The 18,203-nt window shown below is 35.8% G+C and overlaps 1 protein-coding gene across 1 annotated transcript; it reads left to right on the top strand.

The window, feature by feature from the left end:
- Window positions 1–34: 34 nt before the first annotated feature.
- RPAP2 (RNA polymerase II associated protein 2) lies at window positions 35–16,479 on the top strand. The gene is made up of 8 exons (XM_031554758.1): window positions 35–436; window positions 931–1,019; window positions 3,149–3,184; window positions 4,002–4,941; window positions 6,398–6,492; window positions 8,025–8,105; window positions 14,352–14,420; window positions 15,038–16,479. The coding sequence occupies exons 2-8, from the start codon at window positions 1,003–1,005 to the stop codon at window positions 15,132–15,134; spliced, it is 1,335 nt and encodes a 444-aa protein (XP_031410618.1). The 5' UTR covers window positions 35–436; window positions 931–1,002; the 3' UTR covers window positions 15,135–16,479.
- Window positions 16,480–18,203: the final 1,724 nt, after the last annotated feature.

Genomic DNA, 18,203 nt, shown 5'->3' with positions numbered 1-18,203 from the left:
AGTACTGTTTTGGACTTCACACGTCCCAACAGAACTTGGAAACCATTGTGTTTGATAATAAGCTCCCCTCTGGATTTCTCTGAATAGTGGTGGAGTCACACATGAATCAGGTTTCTCCTACGGCAGCTCAATTGATTCACTCACTCACAAGGCTTTCTTGTAGACCTGAAGTTGTCTACTAAGATGTAAATAATGAGAAATTGCAGTTCTTATGTCTAAGGAGATAAAATACCAAGAGAGTTGAGAGAAAAGGTTGTTGGAGTATGTAATTCAATTAAGTGCGTGTATTACACGTACTGAAAATGTGGATTAGGAGGAAAGATTTATGTAACAATGTGACAGTCTTGCTGATGAAAGCATATCATTTTAGGTGCCAAAACAGAAGTACAGGATTTCAACAAAAACTAACAGAGTTTATGATATTACTGAAAGAAAGGTATGGTAACAAGCTGTTTTTTAAGTGTATTTAATATTGTCTCCACATTACAAATGCATTTTGTAACAGCATTCATATAGTGGGTTGAATCAGAACCAAAGCATTTGGATCTCATGAAAATCATTTTCATAAACTATTAGATTACGAAGTTCCTGAGTAGTGTATTTCCATCTCCAAGCTACCAAGCTTGAGTCTGAGAAGTGCTGGGATGTTCTGTCTTCTCATCCGACACAATTGTGCAAGATAATTCTTTTTATTTTTTTATTTTTTAGGATGCTGCAAAATTTCAGGAGTCATATTGAAAACTACAAAAAATAGTTTTGTTGCAGACCAGAATTTACAGTGTTAAACACCTGAGTATTATTGCACATCTTTTAATCTGTATGGACATTTTACAAGATTCAGGATTGCTCTTGAGTGTTTTGGTGTTTTCTTTAAAGTTACCATTATTTCTAATGATGTCTTCAATCATATTTTCCATACTGCATTTCCAGTGCTTCTGTAGCAACTTCTGCTATAAAGCATCTAAATATTTTGAAGCTCAAATTTCCAAGAGTCCAGTATGGATGCGAGAAGAAGAAACGTAAGTGTGACCTTATATAGTTGTAGCTCATTTCAAGGATATAGTTTTCTCTGTCCAAGCTGCAACGTTAATTAATTAGTTGCAACACATCCAAGTGCTCAGAAGCAGAGAACAAGTAACGTTAACGTGTTAACTTAGCATGGTGTTCATGTTAAGTGTTGTTGCCATATGGATTACTGTAATTGACATGGCCTGGTTCTAGTAAGGACTACTCAGACTTGACTGTGTTAGTTTAGAGGGCAGACTAGTCATAAATAATAATAAACTCCTATTAATTTTAAAATGTATTTACTGTGAGTGGATTTTTACAAGCCATGTAAGATAAAGGAATAATTCATTTTTCTCTGTTACAAGAGATTTTCTCATTTTAACAGAGTACTTGCATTGGGCTTAAGGTTAGACTGAAAGTCTGTAAAATGAAGAAGTTCCTTATCCTGCATAACTGTCATTTCAGATTGCCTATTTTCTGTTATTGCTGCAACACACATTTTGGAAACTTAGTCCATGCTTTAATATATTAAAAGTTAACATAGGTGTGCAAATAGTGAATCAAGCCACTGGGTGTCACTGCTCAACAGTAAATACTTGCCCAGAGAAGGTTCAGCTCATTTATTCAATTTTCATTGTCCAAGCAAGCACCCTTGCTTTCAACAGAATAAACAACCTGAAATTATGTGTGAGCTCAGTTTCACAGTGGGATGAGTTGCATGAAATATGGCTCAGTGAGAGAAGAGGCTTAGAAAAGCCTGAAGAATTAGGTAAAACTGTAAAACAGTTAAACTTACCAGTGTTTTCATGGTATTGTTTTGCTCTCTCCAAAGAAACTATTTTTAATATCTCTTTGTTAACATAAAGAGCAGAGTTCTGATATGTTTGACATAGTTAACTATTTATGCCAGGGTGGGTATATTTTCCAAAACAAACCAACAAACACAAACAACAAGCAGTGCATGGCTAGTAATATCTGTTTGCATAAGAAGGCTAAAAACCTCCATCTGAAACTTAAAAGAGTAATTATTTGGTGTTAGTAGTTTAAATCACTATCTTATCACCTTTACTTTCCAGACTCGGTTCATTTATATGAAAAGTGCAGCTGTCATCCTTTTAAATCTGTTGTGTTTATTTTTTATTATATAATAACACTGAGTTTAAGGAGTTATTTCATTGACTTATATTCAGAGCATGCTTAAAAGGTTCTCTGTCACTTGTAAGGCAGGTATGGATTTCAATATTCAGTGCTGAATAAAGTAATTAGCATTGTGATGCTACCTTGTAACTGAAATGAAGCAGAACAGCAGCTAGAAATCTGGAAAGAAATCCTTCAGAATCTGTTCAGTAAGAGTTCTTAGTGTTTCCAGAAACCGTTGGACTCCATTATCTTGGATCACTGTAACTTACTAGCCTATTTTTTAAACAATTTCAAATGAAAATATAGTGAATATTCCTATTTCCGGTATCAATTTGGAGCATTTCTCCTGCAAACTACTCAGGATTGTTTTTCCTATAGGGACCTTGTGACTTATGAGGATCTGATCACGTTTAGTTTGATGAAGAGGAAACCAAGGGATGATCTGAAAACAGTCTACAACTTTTTGAAAAAAATTAAATAGATTACAGACCTAAACTTGGTCTTGGTTATTATCAGAAAACTTAACAAGGAATGTTGGCCATAAATTATTATATCAGTTGTTTACATTCACATTGAGGGAAAAGGTATGCTCTAAGAGAGTGGTGGAACAAATCAGTGTACACAGAAAGGTTCTGAAACCTCAGTCCTCAAGATTTTCAAGATTTAAACTTACATAAGATGTGACTGACTTAATCTGCTGCTAGTGACAATCTCACTGTCTCAGGAGGTCAGATTAAACCTCCAGAGGTCCTTTCTGACTAACATTTCTATTACTTGATTAGTTGTTGTTGAATGTATCATGCTACAGGCCTACACAAATTTTGCTCAGTGAATGCGTATGTATGAACCTGCTCCAGCTAATCCTGCTTTGAACAAAGGATGTTGGACTAAGAGATCATTAGAGGTTCTTTCCATCCTCAACTATGTATTTTCTTTTGTGTATTTCAAGAGCACTGATTTAGCAGAATAAGAAGTCTTCATTCCTTGTATTTTTTTGCAGACCATCAGACATAGAGCTGCTGAAGAAGGGACAGAGGTACATTAAACAGTAATCTGTTATATGCATTTATAGTTAGAAATGTTAACATTATATTAGGTAAAAGGCAAATCTTTGAAGAGACCTTATTAAACAAAGGATTATTTGTCTTATTTCTTTTCCTTTGTGATTCTACACTAGCATGTTTGACTTGTATGATTTAGTGTACAGCTGCTCATGGCATATGTGTCATAATTGAGCCTGCTGAAATCTGAAACAAATAACACTGTTTGTACTTTAAATATTTATACCATCTATTCTTTATAAAGAAAGTGGTACCAATTATAGGTGATGAAAACTTCTGTACTTCCTATTCTAAAACATCAGTATCAGCTCAATTGAAGTAATGTTACTGTGTCATCTCTCTGTACCTTGCTGTGTATTATGACTTTGTTTTCTTTTGGAACATCCAGCCATTAGATGGCAAACTTATATGTGCCAAAAACAAGCTCTACTGGCCTACTGATTTTCAGGTACAACATTCGTATGTATACTGAGATACTGATTTTCTTTTTAAAACTGGAAGTACTTTAAAATTCTTCATACTAAACTGGAACTTAAGTCTGTTGTCTTTAATAACAACTTGTTTACTGTTCTAACTGCCAATAAGCATTTGGGAACTGATTTCTCTAAACAGCATTTAAACTTGCTATCTTAATTGCAAAACATTAGAACGAGTTTAAATGTAATTTCTAGGGCAAAAATTACACATCTACTACAGACAAACAAGGTTCCATTTTTCCTACTTATAATAATTTTCCAATTTCACGTAACATCCATTTCTTATTTTGTTGGTGACTTGTGTTTTCTGTTACAGTGGTCAATCTGGAGAAGAGGTGAAACTATGTGATGAAGTAGTTAAAACTTCTGACATTGAAAATCCTAGGGTATCTTCGAATCCATGTGAATCTGCTTCTTATGGCACAGCCAGCGATAGCAGTAGTGAAACCGAACAGGAATTTGTTTCTTCCGTTCTACCAGGAAGTCAGTCAAGTTCAGCCAGTCTTGCACAGCAACTGCACAGAAACAACATCCTCAAAAAGAAGCACATTCAGAAAGTTTATTCCAGCTCTAAATCTGAAGGCTCAAATGTGGTAGAAATCACTGAACAACTCTCTAATTGTAAATTAAATGCTCAGGAAGAAATGCATGCTTGCACTGTTCAAGAGAAAATAACTGCAATGCCCTCAAAAAGTACTACTCCAGGAAAATCAAATGCTTCTGAGAACTGTGAAAGTACCTGTAGCAATTCACAGGTAGTCTTCCTAAGCGTGAGCAAAAAAGGAGCAGAATACCTTAAAACACTAGCTAACTCAAAACAACATGAAAAAATTGAAATAAGGGACTCAGTTCCTTCCTCGGCTACCAAATGCAGTTTATTAGAACTGCTTAAGCAAACACTTACAGAATGGAGAACTGAGGAAACCTTAAAATTTTTGTATGGTCCAAACTATACTTTATGGTCAGAATGCCTACCATCTGCCAACCAAGAAAATGAAGAACTCAACGAGGATGACTTAGATACACCCGAAGATCTTAACAATGCTGCTGTAGGGAAGTCTGAAAACAGTCTGAACTATTCCTTACCTTTTATGGGCTCAGGTGAAACAGCTAAGCCTGTGCCTAGTTATGAAAAGTTAAAAGAAGAAACAGAGTTCCTACAACTCCGAGTAAGAGAATTCTATAAAGGAAAGTACATCTTGGCTGAAGAGGAGTTAGCACATACACAAACAGATGAACATTCAAGTACAGACAAAGTAAGTGCCTAATGGAATAGTGTCTGGGCTGTTTAAATCCTGCTTCTAGGCAGGCATTACAAGCTCTTTGTTGGTGCCTTCATAAGTGGATATGGCCATGGTAACATCAAGCTATTAATGTAAAATACTAATAGGAAAGTTGGATAGATTCAAAACAATCCCTTAAGATTGATGAAAATTATTTTAAGTTGATAAGAAGGAATTTGACTGTTTGGGAAGCATTCAGTTCTGGTAGGTTCCTTGCAGTTTTTCAAACATGAAAGATGACTTGGTTGCTTGAGCACAATTTGAACATGGACTGAAACAAGAGGGAAGTACTGGCAATGGGAATAGGAACGAAGTTAAGATCTATATGGGCCCTATATAGTTTTTGTAGCAAATGAGAATAGGTAGAACTATTGCTACTGTAATCTTAGTAGAAAGATGAAGTACAACTACTGTCACTACTTCCCAGGCCCATCCTTTTCATCATCTCTACAACTCTGCACCTGTAGCATTGCATAATTGCAATGAGACTAAGCTGTTGAAGAATCTTGTGTGAGAATAGCTTACTCGCAAGAAAAACTGGTGATTTCTGCGAGCTGGAGAGATAGGACTTTTATAACAAAGGCTTTCTGTAGAACTGCTGCCTTGCAGGGAAAATAAGGTTTACTTAGAAGAGACAAACCCCTTAGTCAGAGTAGGTCTTGGGTGAAAGAGGAACTGGATTTTTTTTCTTCCACCTTTTATTCATTATATAAAAGGTATATTAACTTTTTTTTTTGCCTTTAATTCAGAGTACTTGAGATTAGATTTATTTCTTTTGAGTAAGACTAGATCTCTGGCATTACTTATAGTTAAAGTTCTCTGAGCTGGTGTCTGCTGATTTATTTGGATATGTTGCTGCAACATAGACAATTTGGGGGGAAAAAAAGAGTCTGGAGGATTTGCAAAACTGAAGAAATATAAAGTGGTCTGAATTTTTATCAGGCTAGGCAGACCATCTGACAGCAACCAGGTCTTCTTGTCATTATAGTAAAACAGTACATTAACTATCCTAGGTAGGCTGTACAGTTTGTACAAGCATGTGAAATTGCTTTTGCTTTTAAAGGTCAAGTGTATTATGAGCATAAGAGGGTGTAACTTTCATAATACTGCTTCTTTTAAAATAAAGCTGTTACATTGCTTTTTGTAAAAAAGTTTAGACATTTAATTTTTGAATAACTTTACCATTAGTTGAATTAAAGTACCTAGCAGACAGCTTTGCAAGGAAAGGGGAAAAGGAGGTTAGCTGCAAACTGTGTTGGGTGAAATTAACCAGAGTTCTGTCCATTAAGACATTACTGGTTGTTTTTTTCTGTTCAGAGATGAGAACTTTCCTACGTTTAAACACCTGTTAATAAGCTGTGACTATTCTGATGCACTGACTGCAATTAAATATTAGGTTGTAATTAAAGGTTTTAATATTGTAATACAGAACGATCAACAGCAAGACCTCACGTTCCCACTTGTTGATTCAAATGCACAAATGCAGATTAGGAAGCGAATTGTCCTCGAAAAACTGAGAAAAGTGTAAGTATTCCTTACTTCAGTAATCATCAAGCTGACATTGGTGATCTTTCATCATCATTTTATGTAATGAACACACTGTGCAAGGACATTCTTCACCTTTTTTTGGGTGGCATTATTCATAACCGGTACTGCTCTGAAGAAATTATTTTTGACACCATCATGCAATGATGGAGCAGCAGATATCAGTTTGCACAACCTGTTGAGATAAGTGTCAGAATCTTGCTACTAAGATAGTCTCTAAGATAAACTTGTCTGTTGTTATATGCACCAAAGCTTGTAGATGACAAGTTGTAGCATTCAAGGCTGGCAGGACAGCATGTTCCTGCTCGTCAGTAGTTGTTAGAAATCAGCTGTGCCACTACGCTGAAAGTATCTATGTTTTCTTGATCTAAATGTTGCTATAACATATGGAACTTAAAATGAAAATGTGCTTCCAAAAAATCCAGAAAGCACGTTATCATCCTCCTTTCCCTCAGATTCCTGGAAACATCTGAAGCATCTAAATTAAGTTCTTTAAAAGCAGGTTCTGAGGGATGTAAAATAGCAACTGAAAATCAGCAATAAATACATATATGTTAATATTAACAGTATATAGCCATGTGCACTCTATGTATATACTACCTGTAATTTCAACTGTAGTTCTAATTGATTTTTTGGTTCAGATGAAGTTGGTGGGAATACACAGTTCTAGTAAAAGATGAAATGATATAAAGACAACTCGAAATATTGACTATTCCAACAGTATCAGCACACTACCCTTACATATATGTAAGTGTAAATAATTGGATATTCAAATGCAAGAAGTTGTTAACCATTAAACAAGCAAATAGAGGCAGAAGTTTTAGCTTAAATCTACATCTAATATGTGAAAAGCAATAGATGTTATTGCCAGCATTTGGGGATACCAAGAACTTGTTAAGCAGTATGTGCAGTTTGCAGTGTCCTCTATGAAGTTTTATACATTCAAGCAGGAAAGCAATCTGTTACTGAAATTTTCCGATTGCCCTGCTAACATCTTTGTTCCAATAATCAGACTTGCAATGGAGTGTTATTTCTGTTGCATCCTTCTTTATCATATGTAAGTCTAAGATAAGCAGATATATTCTTTGTGTGAATGAGAGTTAGGCATGCAATTTTCCTTTTGCACTGTTATTTTTTAACAAATATAAACTTTTAAAGCATTTATGAAGCCTGAAATTCCAGTACTTAAAATGAAGAAGATTTGTTTTTCTCATAAGAATGTTATGTCTGAACTGACATGGAATTTAATAAAAAATTTATGTAAAATGATATCCAATTTCTACTTCACATTTACACTAAATTGGAGCTTCTTATTTTTATAATCAAAATGTTGTAAAAGTGAAGATATTGCCCAAAAAGCACTGAAAGTAATCTGAAATGTAAACTATATGCTAAATCTATTGCACAAAAACTTTTTTCCCTTTTCATTACCTTTAATGAGCTCTGATGGAAGCCTTATTAGAGGAGAAATTAAGAGACAAAAACATTAACCAGTGTTTCTTGCCTTCTAGATTACCTGCAGTTTTGGGCCCTCTTCAGATTACACTAGGGGATGTTTACACAGAGCTAAAAAATCTTGTCAAAACTTTCCGGTAAGTATTAGTCTTTATTTAGCAATTCTTGACTGATTAAACGTCCCATGATTTGTATTTGTGATTTGGGCACAGAGAGGCTGTGTGTTCATGTAGGAAATGTCACATTCCCTGTGGACTAACAAGTCAACCCCTTCCTTGCTCCTGACAGTGGCTAGGTCACCAGGAGTAGATTTTTAAAAACTAGGCCAGTGGTCTCTGGAGGATGCTGGTGAGTCTTTTAAAGGTTCTGCTACCTCATCACCTCCTATTAAGCGTGAGTTTCTGACATCTGTCACTTTCTTTTGCTCTGGCTCCCTGTAGCTGGGCTAACAGGATTTAATATAATTAACAATTATTACTACTAACATTAAAATTGAAAGAAGGTCCAGCTTGACCTTTCTTGCTTCTAATTTCAAGGGGAAGTAGGTCTAGGGTATGTTCCTTCACCACAGGTAGTCACAGAAGCGCTGAAGAGGATAGTTAAAAACACTGGGACTAAAGGAAGAGGGATATTAGAATGGTGGTAACTTCTCAAAAATGTTCTTTTTGGGGGAGCCACCTCTCATGTCTTGGACCTAGACTACACTGTGCATCTTGACACATTGTTAGGAAAGGAGCAACAAGAGCTGCTAACTGTGTAGGCTGTTACTCTTGAAACAGTTTCTTCTCCACGACCTATCATGCATAATGTTTACATGTAGATTTACCAAAGCTCATTCTTGCAGCATTTGACACAAGAAATCTAGTCTTTAGTGAATAGAAACCCAACTCTTCCTGTTTCCTTATGATTTGTCCGATAGCCAGAGAAATGCTGAAACATGGATGCCAGATTTTTTTTTAAACTATGAAAGATACATTTTTCTTTTTGCTGATTCTGTGCATGATCTTTTTTAAATATAAGAATTTTTGTGTGTGGACCTCATTCTGCAACTGCAGTCATTTAACTGTTATTAAGATTTTAACAACGTTGCAATCACAGAAGATATTTTTTGTTATACTGAAATAGCATCTATATAATGTGTATACATCTGCTCTTCGAATTAAATCTTTGTATCTTAAAAATGCATTTCCATTGCTCTGTGGTATAAATGCTTAGTGGTCACTTTAGCTGAAAAACCTCAAAAGCAGAACTTATATTTTAAATTATTTTTGCTATTCAAAGATACATGGCTTGAATATCAGGTTTCAAAAGCAGTTTGCTGCAAAGGAGCTTTGCTGTAGGAGGGCAAAGTAGCCTTTTAAAAACATAAAGGCAAAGATAAATTGCTTGGAAATAAAGCATTTTGGGAAAGGAGTTGTTGAAAACAATTGTGAGTGCTACACAAGAACTTATTACTGTTTTGCATGCATCTCGCAACAGCTGGACTTGTTAGTGTTGCTGAAAGTAAAGTAAAATGAAGATACTGGAAATAGAGAAGTAAGAAAAACATTTAAGCCCTTTCTCCTTGTGTTTCTGGTATAAAACTGTCTGACACAGAAAAGCAAGCTCTCTGGAAGAAGGCACAGGTTTGAATCTCTAGTGCCATATTTAAATTTAATCAATTTGAGTTCTCTGACTCATAAGTTGATTGCTTTTGCAGGGGCCCTGGGGTAAATTATAACCTGTGCTTTATGTTTGCAGGGTTTAGAAATTTATATGTTACTTCCTCTGTTAATATGGTTAAAATGCTTGATGACTACAGAGGCAGCACTGCTACTGAACTTCCTTACTTTTCTTACTAGAAATATTTCAGGCTGAAGAACTTGCTGAAGAAGGAAGGAAGTAAAGTACATCGCAGTAGTAGAGCTTAGCTGAAGAAGGGTAAAAGAGCATGTTGTGAACTAAGCAACAACAATTTTCAGCTCCATTGGTTTTTAAAGGAACACTTGCAGTTCAGCCTCCTTTGGGCAACATATTATTCAATCACCACTGCTGGGAAATGCACAGAGGCATCTCAAGAGACATTTTAGAATGCTTAAAGCTCTTCCCAAACAAAGTCCCACAGCGCCTGTAAGCTTTTGTTACGAAAACTGAGATGTCAAATATTCTCTAGAGTGTGTAAGGGCATTTTTTTTTAAAGATGAAGACAAAATTCGCTATTTATATAGAAACTGAGGCTAAATTATTGTTTGTGAATGTATGATTCTATTTTTGAAGTTCAGTATTGCACACTGAAAAGAGGATTTCTGCTGTACCTTAAGGTTGCATATATTTCAGTTAATTTTATGGCACTTGTCATTTACAGATTCTCAAAATAAATGTGATATTGCTGTTTCTTAAATGTGTTCACAATTTTTCTATTACAGCTTTGTCTTATCTATCTGCTATTCATGTTGGAATGTTTTCCTATATCAAATTGTTTCCTAGAAATCAGAAGATGCTGAGGTGGTGAGCACCTGCAGCACTGAGAGCTTCTTTCCTTGAATTCAAGAGTATTGATGTTCTGTTCAAGTTCTAGCACAGGGCTCATATGGAAGTATTTAAATTTGCTTCCATGGCAGGCATTGGTTACAGTTCAGGCCAGCATTTGCTAATGGTAGTAAACCACTAGTAAGAGGCTGAGCTCCAGTCAGTTACTGGGAGGTGGTTTGCAATGGAATTTGCCTGCATCTTACTCTTTATTCCTTTACCTGTCAATTTCTGTCACTGTGATGCATCTACTCCCTCTGAGCTTCTTTCTGGGAGCTTTGTTGGTCCTTTTATCTAATGGCTGAGGGAAGATGTTAGTCCAGCCATAGCACATCCTTCCTGCAAGCTATGCTGGCATGAACCGCAATACTCACGGGCAACTCAGAAACCCATCCAGCATTCATGGCTTACCTATCCATTCTTAGGGTGTAAGTAGAGACACTCACTTCCAAAAAGCCGCATATTCTTTCTTTAGGTAGGTGTGAGAAAGTTTAACCAAACTCTTTAACAGAAAATATTTATCTGCTCAAAAATCACATCCTAAAACTTTTGCTGTGTTTAAACATTTCCATAATGTGTGAGAGACAAATCTGGTAACCTTTTTTCCTGTCTTTCATGACTTGTTCTGAAGTACCAGTTATGGCCAAAGGCAAGACAAAGAATTAATGAACCGTTTTTGCAAGGACTTGCACTTTCCTGTTTCCTGAAAGCTTTACTCTTTAGAGGCCTTTGTGTTGACACACAGCTTGTTCTTGAAAGTGACGGCCCTTCCACTGTTCCATATTACTTAAGGCTTCACACCTGTAGGTTGCTAGCTTTAGTCTGATCAGCCTAAAATGTTTTCTTTTTCAGTTGCACAAGTGCTTCAGGACAGGTGTTGTAATGAAAGGTTGTGGAAGCCTCACTTCATCCAGTCCAGTGACAGTAGCACATCAGCAAATTCATACTGGCATATCCTGCTGGTATCTGCATCTTATGACTGCCTCCTTCATAAATAGCATATTGATGGCAGTGACTAGTGTTGAGACCTTGCCAATCAATACTAACATTGAATAAGAGTTAATTGACACAAATAACTGCATCTCTCAGTTTGTGTACAAGAATGACACCTTCCTGTGCTCTAATCAATAACAACTCCTTGTAGAGCAATGAAATAAAGATGCTTTCACTATTTGACAGAGTTTTCCCAGGTGTTTTGGATCTGTCTCTTCCATTGTGTTTTATCATAGCAGATTAACTGGAATGTTACATATGAATTGTCTGTCAAGATGATTCCATCAGACATTTCTTAGCGTTTATCACTGTCATTGGTATTGAGTCAAGACCTTCAGCCTTTGTTTTGTTTCTTTTTCTATAACCAGAAAAATGAAACAGCTTATCAGTTACTGGCTTTGCTGCCAGCTACTGCCATTAGCTATTTTAATAGTAGTTGGTAAATGTGCATCTTTAAAAAAAAAAATTTGTATTTACCAATACTATTGTTCTAGTTTGACATGATAATTCCTATATACGTAGTATTATATGTTGCTTTTTCTTTCATCATTTATCAAAACTAGGGCTGTTGATATACTACTTTAGTAATTATAGCTTCCAAAAAAAAAATCTTACTTTGATAGTAGACTTGAGAAAGAAAATGGAATAATACTGCTATAATCATTATTATCCTTTTTAAAGAAAAAAGGAGTGCATTTCTAAAATAAGGGAAGCAATCCTATAAAAGTCTTATTTACAACTGTATTTTTTATAATGATTTTGAAAAGAATTGGGTAAGTTTTCCCAAAGTGAGAAAAGAGAAGTTGAGTTTTAACAATGGGAAGTACAAACACTTTTCCAGAGTTTTGCGTATTTTTGCTATCTAATTTCCTAAAGAAATTAAAAGCCTTACTGAGTGAAGAAAACCATGGAATTCATTAAGAGCTATTTCATTTTAAAACTGCCCTTTGGAGGAGGAAAAGTAAGACTGTATTGGAAACTTCAATGTTTAACTTCTCGTCATAGATCATTACAGTTTGGGATCCCTTGAGCACAGTTCTGTTCTGATCCTGAAGCTGGATTTATTGTACTCAATCATGAAAAAGAGTATGCCTACACACAGCTGTGTTTTAGTAATGAATTAAAGGCAGAGTTAGTTTTTGATTTTTTTAGAGCTTCCATTGACTGTGTTACAAGCATCTGTCATGCTACCCTAATCATGCTCAGTCGGTACTATTTTGATAAAATCAGAGCTGATAAGGTGAAGGGATTCAGTGATAAAGCTTCTATGACTAGGCTAGCAGTTATAGAAAACTCCCAGGTATTAAATCTTCCTTTGAAATGCCCAAAACAGATTTAAGTCTTTTCTCCTAAAATGAGCCTTGAACATGGTATGAAAATCTTTTGCTTTACCTCTGCAGTGGTTGATGTCCTCTATCTCCTCTTCTAATGAGGAAGAATCTAAAGCCTCTGATAGAACAGGTGAAATTCATATTTTTAGTAATTATCTCCTTCTAGAAAAAAGGGTTTTTTTTTCAGACCTATTAGCAGTCTTCCATCTTCCCCAGTCCCAGCAGTGAGTGACAGAACAGCTTCATTCTGGGTCTGATTTATGTAAGACTATAGAGAAGGGAAGCAGAGTGGAAGAAGGAAGCAAACATAGTAAGGCGCTCACCCTTCAGCATTTCTGTTATATGGCAGCATCTGTCTAACTAAAATTAGTTCTACTAGGGTTTTTGGGTACCCATAAAGCTATGCATTCTTTTTGAGCTGTGGCTTTTCTATAGAATTGCTCATCACAAAACAGCACCACTCATGCCTAAATTCATCCATAAAACAATTAATATGTGAATTGTTAAGTCACATTAACGTTTAAGTCAAACTCTATTACTACTGAATTAAGTCACAGGGACCAGTGGATATAAGATGTAGCAATCCTGTTCTTGAGCATCTTTGTAGTTCTTCATTCACACTTCATTTTCTTGCTCTTATATCTGCACTGACACCCATTGCTTAAGTTAGAATTGTAGGTTTCCATTTTACTAACACGAATCATCAGAGGACTATCCCCAGTATCTTAAAGTGCCATATGTTCATGCACATATTGCTGCAACGTGATAGGAAATATAGTAATAGCAGCAGAGTAGCACAATCCCAGGCTGCAACAAATAAGAGTAAACCCAAATGCAGCATCTGTAGATTCAGAAACAAAGGAAGAAAAACCTACTTACCTCTGGAAGGCCTCCAGTAGGTAGGGAACTCCAGCAAGATACTCTTACCTCCACTGCCAACTCTTAAATGAGGTCTGGGAAGGACTGGATCCTGGCTCCACCCCTTCTGGTCACTCAGGTGCATTGCATGCAGCTGAACTCCCATGGGTTGGCCCTGCCTTCCCATCAGGTGCTCAATCACTGTTTCAAGCTTTAGTATTATATATAATTTATATATTTATATATTATATATAATTTAGTATTTTTGCTACAGTGCAACATTAGCTTTTACAGCAAATTCAGATCTGAAACCAGTACAGAAGGAGGCCCATCTTTACAGAAAGAATATATGCAGATCTTGGAATTTCCTATTGGGCGTCAGGGAGAGTTGAGCTTTCATAGCAGCCAAGGCTGTGAATTCAAAGAATTGGCTTCTGTCCTATCTTCCTCATCCTACTTCTCTCTGGAACAAAAATACATACTGGCAATTTTGTAATTCCTCTGAGGCTGGCTAAGAGGAGAGAGACAGAAAGTTGGCTGACTGCTCACATGGGACTGTGAATGCCACACTGTAATGTGGCATACTAAGTCTTTAAAGGTCTGACTTGAATTCAGCAGTTAAAATCTGTCTACTTTCACTATGAAATGAATTTTTTTGATTTATGAATTGATTTTTTAATTGCTATTTTTCAGGTTAACAAACAGAAATATTATTCACAAAATGCCTGAATGGACTCTAATTGCTATTGTTCTGTTATCTGTGTAAGTACCCTTTTATTCTCATACACAATTGTCCTAACTAGCCTGTCAAGAGAACATTTAATTTTCAGATAAAACTGGAGTAATCAACAGAAATATTTTTAAATGCAAATGAAATAAAACATTTGAGACAAAATGTTAGCAATGGACAATGTTATTTTTAAGAGTTAATTAAGTTTTAGATATTTTTAAAGAAGGATGGAAGTAAGGGGTTGTTTCAGTTTCTTCTATTCACTACTCTGCCCTTCTCTAATAGTGGGGCAAAATATTATTTGAATTTTGTTTTCTTGTTTTAATGTCATTTTCACAATTAAAGTCAAATTATTTCCCTAAAGGTAAGTCTTTTTCAGTCAGATTCTATGCATAAGGATGAATTATAAAAGCTGTAGTCATATGCATCAAGTAAATTCCTTAAGTTATATTTTCCAAATTAACATACATTTTTAAAGTTAAGAATATAAACTTTGCAATGCATAAAACAGACATTTCTCTATGAAATTCACATTAAACATTATTTAACATTAGTTCATCTTCTAAGAAATCACTGATGATTTCACATGGTGTCAGGCCCTGCTTTTCAATGGGGTTAAACCATCAAGCAATCTTTGTATGTCTTTCAGCTTGAATTACGAGATTGCAGAAATCTTATTTCAGAGGCCATTTATTACCGCACTGCTGCTTCTTCTTTTGCGTTTCCTGGGTCACTGGAGCCAGTAGGACAGAGAAGTACTTACAGATATTCACAGGTCAAGAGATGTTGCGGGCCAACCTCATAGCATCCCCAGTACTGCATTTACTTTCTTTGATATTACTTCAGTCTGACACATTGTTCTGGCTTTACTGTCCCAAGGAAGGCTATACCAGTAGGCATTAGAGTAGGCTTCAGCGAGCCTTGCATCTCTGTCACCCAGCCAGATACCGCTCAAATGATTCATTAAATCAGAACACAGAAAGTAACTTTACTTGAATGCCTTGGCATACATTTTTTATCAACTATAAGAACAAATCTTTTGTCATTTTTACTATATATTCTTATGGTTGAATTGGTAATTTGTGAAACAGATCTTATGAATTTTTCAAGTAGCTTCCGTACATTTAAGGAAATTGTGACTCTTCTGAACGGAAGCTAAAATACATAGCTGGTCTGTGCTGCATTATGATGAGGTCTAAATGTTGTCATAGCTAATGGTTGTTTTACAATTGCTTTTAAATGTTCTACAAGTAGCAGGCAGTCTTGGAAGCAATCAGTAGAAGCAGGGAATCAAGGTGTATTTTTTTTACCTTTGCTTTCTAGCGGTCCATGCCTAAATAAATGAGTTATATTTGATAGAAAACTAGAGTACATTTTATTTCTAATATTATTCCAGTAATGTATTCCAATGTTTTGACCTGGTCCGACACAGAATGACTATTTTCTCATAATGCTCAGGAGTGCAGTAGCATAAGCAAGACCCTGAAACTTCCTCTTTCCAGCAGGAAGACCAACCACATTACATATACCCTGTGCTGCATGAGGTGTAAGAACACAAACTAAAGAAGGCAGGGTGAGGATGGGATTTCAAGGTATACATGAAAAGAAAATTCTAAGAGCTCAAGTATTTTTGTTTTGTTTGGAAGGAGGCAAACTTTGTTTAAAGTAGCAACTGCTGGACTTGCACCCGACTTTGTGCATTGATATTGTGGCTCACCACTTCCTTCTCTTAGGGACATACGGCATGCTTAAGTTCACAGTGCACTTTCAGAGTACAACGACACTTTCTGTGCTTTTGGGAGATTCAATATTATCATTACAGCTGTACTGACCTAAAGACTTATCACTGCTTAATAGTTTGTATTATGATAATGTTATCCTTTATTCATTAAGAGTTTGTGAATTAAATCTTTGTAGAATCTGCATGTAGGATAGTCATAACGCCTAATCTTACACCTAATTTTAGTGATTAGATGAGATCTGGGCTCCCTTTGTATTCTGCTGGCCTTCCAAAAATTATTCTAAGCACTTAAATGCCCTCAAATTTATTGACTGTTAAAGAAACTTGAACTTCTAATTCACTGTTCTGAAGTAAAGTACCTGACAGTAAGTGGTCTGACTATCTTTCTAGAATTATAAAATGTTGGAGATCCCAGTGGTGAAGCATTTCCTCTTTCTAGTGAACAGCTGGATTTATTCAATCAAATTGAAAATCTAGCCTGAGGCACTCCTGTCTTTGTGACTATATTGACTTTCTTAGAATACACTTCGACAGCCAGATAATTTTGTGTGAATGCTTGCATTCATGCCTGTTGTGGAGTGGCTGACTGATCTGTAGATCAAATTTTTGATTTATTTGCCCATAAGGTGTTGTAAATTTTTGTATCTTCCTGTCATATTTAATACCAATGTTAAGAAGAATTTTGTGTTACACCAGTAACTACTTTGTAATTTAAACCAGAAAATAGAAGTTCCATCTTATTCTCCCAGAGTACTTTACAAGATGTTAAACTGAAGCAGATAAATAGATACACATCCAGTAGTCAAAACAGAATGGAGAGAGCAGTGGGAAGATTGGTTGCTATATAAGCATGGGCACTTGCTGTTTTTACTGTATACCCCTGGTACAGTCTAATGGAAAGCTTTCAAGATATTTTCAGGAAATGTCTGCTTTCATCTTATTTATCTGAGCTGGCTGGTTCCAGTGAACTGTGGTCAGCTTCATCTACAAAGCCTATGCAAGAGGTTCCTCCCGCTAAAAGCTTTGAAACGTTTCAGAATGTTCTGGGATTAGCGTATAGGCATGGGGCTGCAGTATTTAAACAAACTCAAAATGACCATGATCACAAAACAAAAGCCATCGTTACGTGTGTGCAGCCACTTTAGATAAATGTGTCGTGTGGAGATGTACTCTAGAGGTTTACTCTCTTGGAGATAACAGTTCAGGAACTGGAGAATCTTATGCTCAAGTATGCATTTTTACTTCTTTGCACAACAGAGCATTTGTATTATTCAACACTGAAATTCCTAAGATATTTTCAGACAAATTTAGATGTTTGTGATATCTCTGCTTTGTTCTTGCCTGGAAATGTCTACCTGTGTGGAATGTACAAATACATATTAGATATGAATCCGATTTACAGAGTGACTATAAAAATGGCACCTGAATTCAAGACAGCAGTTTTTTCCCCAAAAAAACACTTAAAAATCAGGGGGGATGATCTTTTATTCCACATCTGATAACAGAAAGTAGGTTTCAGCTGAGAAGAGTTGTTCATAATTGAGCTAGAAATGCAGTTTTTTTTTCCCTTCTGAAACAGTTTGCAAGACCAAAAGCCCCAAAACCTTTCTTCTTATAAAAGCATTCAAAATTAAGGCCGAGTCGTTGTCTGTCCTCTTGCTCTCAACTTCATGTTTTTTGTGAAATAAAGAAAAGGCAAGGTTTTTCAGCATGGTTAAAAAATGAATGTATATGTTCTTCCTTTTTTCATTCTTAATAGTTTTAGATTGTCATTTGGTAAGTGTGAATTCAAACATGTTTTCTGTTAAGCAGTTCTTACTTATCAGCATTTCCTAAGCAAACACAATCTGCTTATTTGGCATAATGTGCAGGAGATCAGTATTACTTCACTTCCTCCCAGCATGTTCCAGTATTACTTAGGAAATATAAATACATAGAACAGTATTTTGAAGGATTGCAGTGTTGTTCATTGAGATATTAATCAGTGCCAACTTTAAAATTAATTAAATATCTTGTTCATTTATAAAGGAGAAAGAAGAAGAGACCTTAGCAGTTTGCAAGAATCTCATAATTA

Source organism: Meleagris gallopavo, chromosome 10 (genome assembly GCF_000146605.3).
Source record: "Meleagris gallopavo isolate NT-WF06-2002-E0010 breed Aviagen turkey brand Nicholas breeding stock chromosome 10, Turkey_5.1, whole genome shotgun sequence".
Lineage (NCBI taxonomy): Eukaryota > Metazoa > Chordata > Aves > Galliformes > Phasianidae > Meleagris > Meleagris gallopavo.
This window is presented reverse-complemented; position numbering and strand designations above follow the sequence as displayed.

Bases quoted from the DNA above. Each gene is read 5' to 3' on its own strand.
- RPAP2 (XM_031554758.1), top strand. The intron at 3,185-4,001 runs GTACATTAAACA...TTTCTGTTACAG, and splicing joins CTGCTGAAGAAGGGACAGAG to TGGTCAATCTGGAGAAGAGG. The intron at 6,493-8,024 runs GTAAGTATTCCT...CTTGCCTTCTAG, and splicing joins CTCGAAAAACTGAGAAAAGT to ATTACCTGCAGTTTTGGGCC.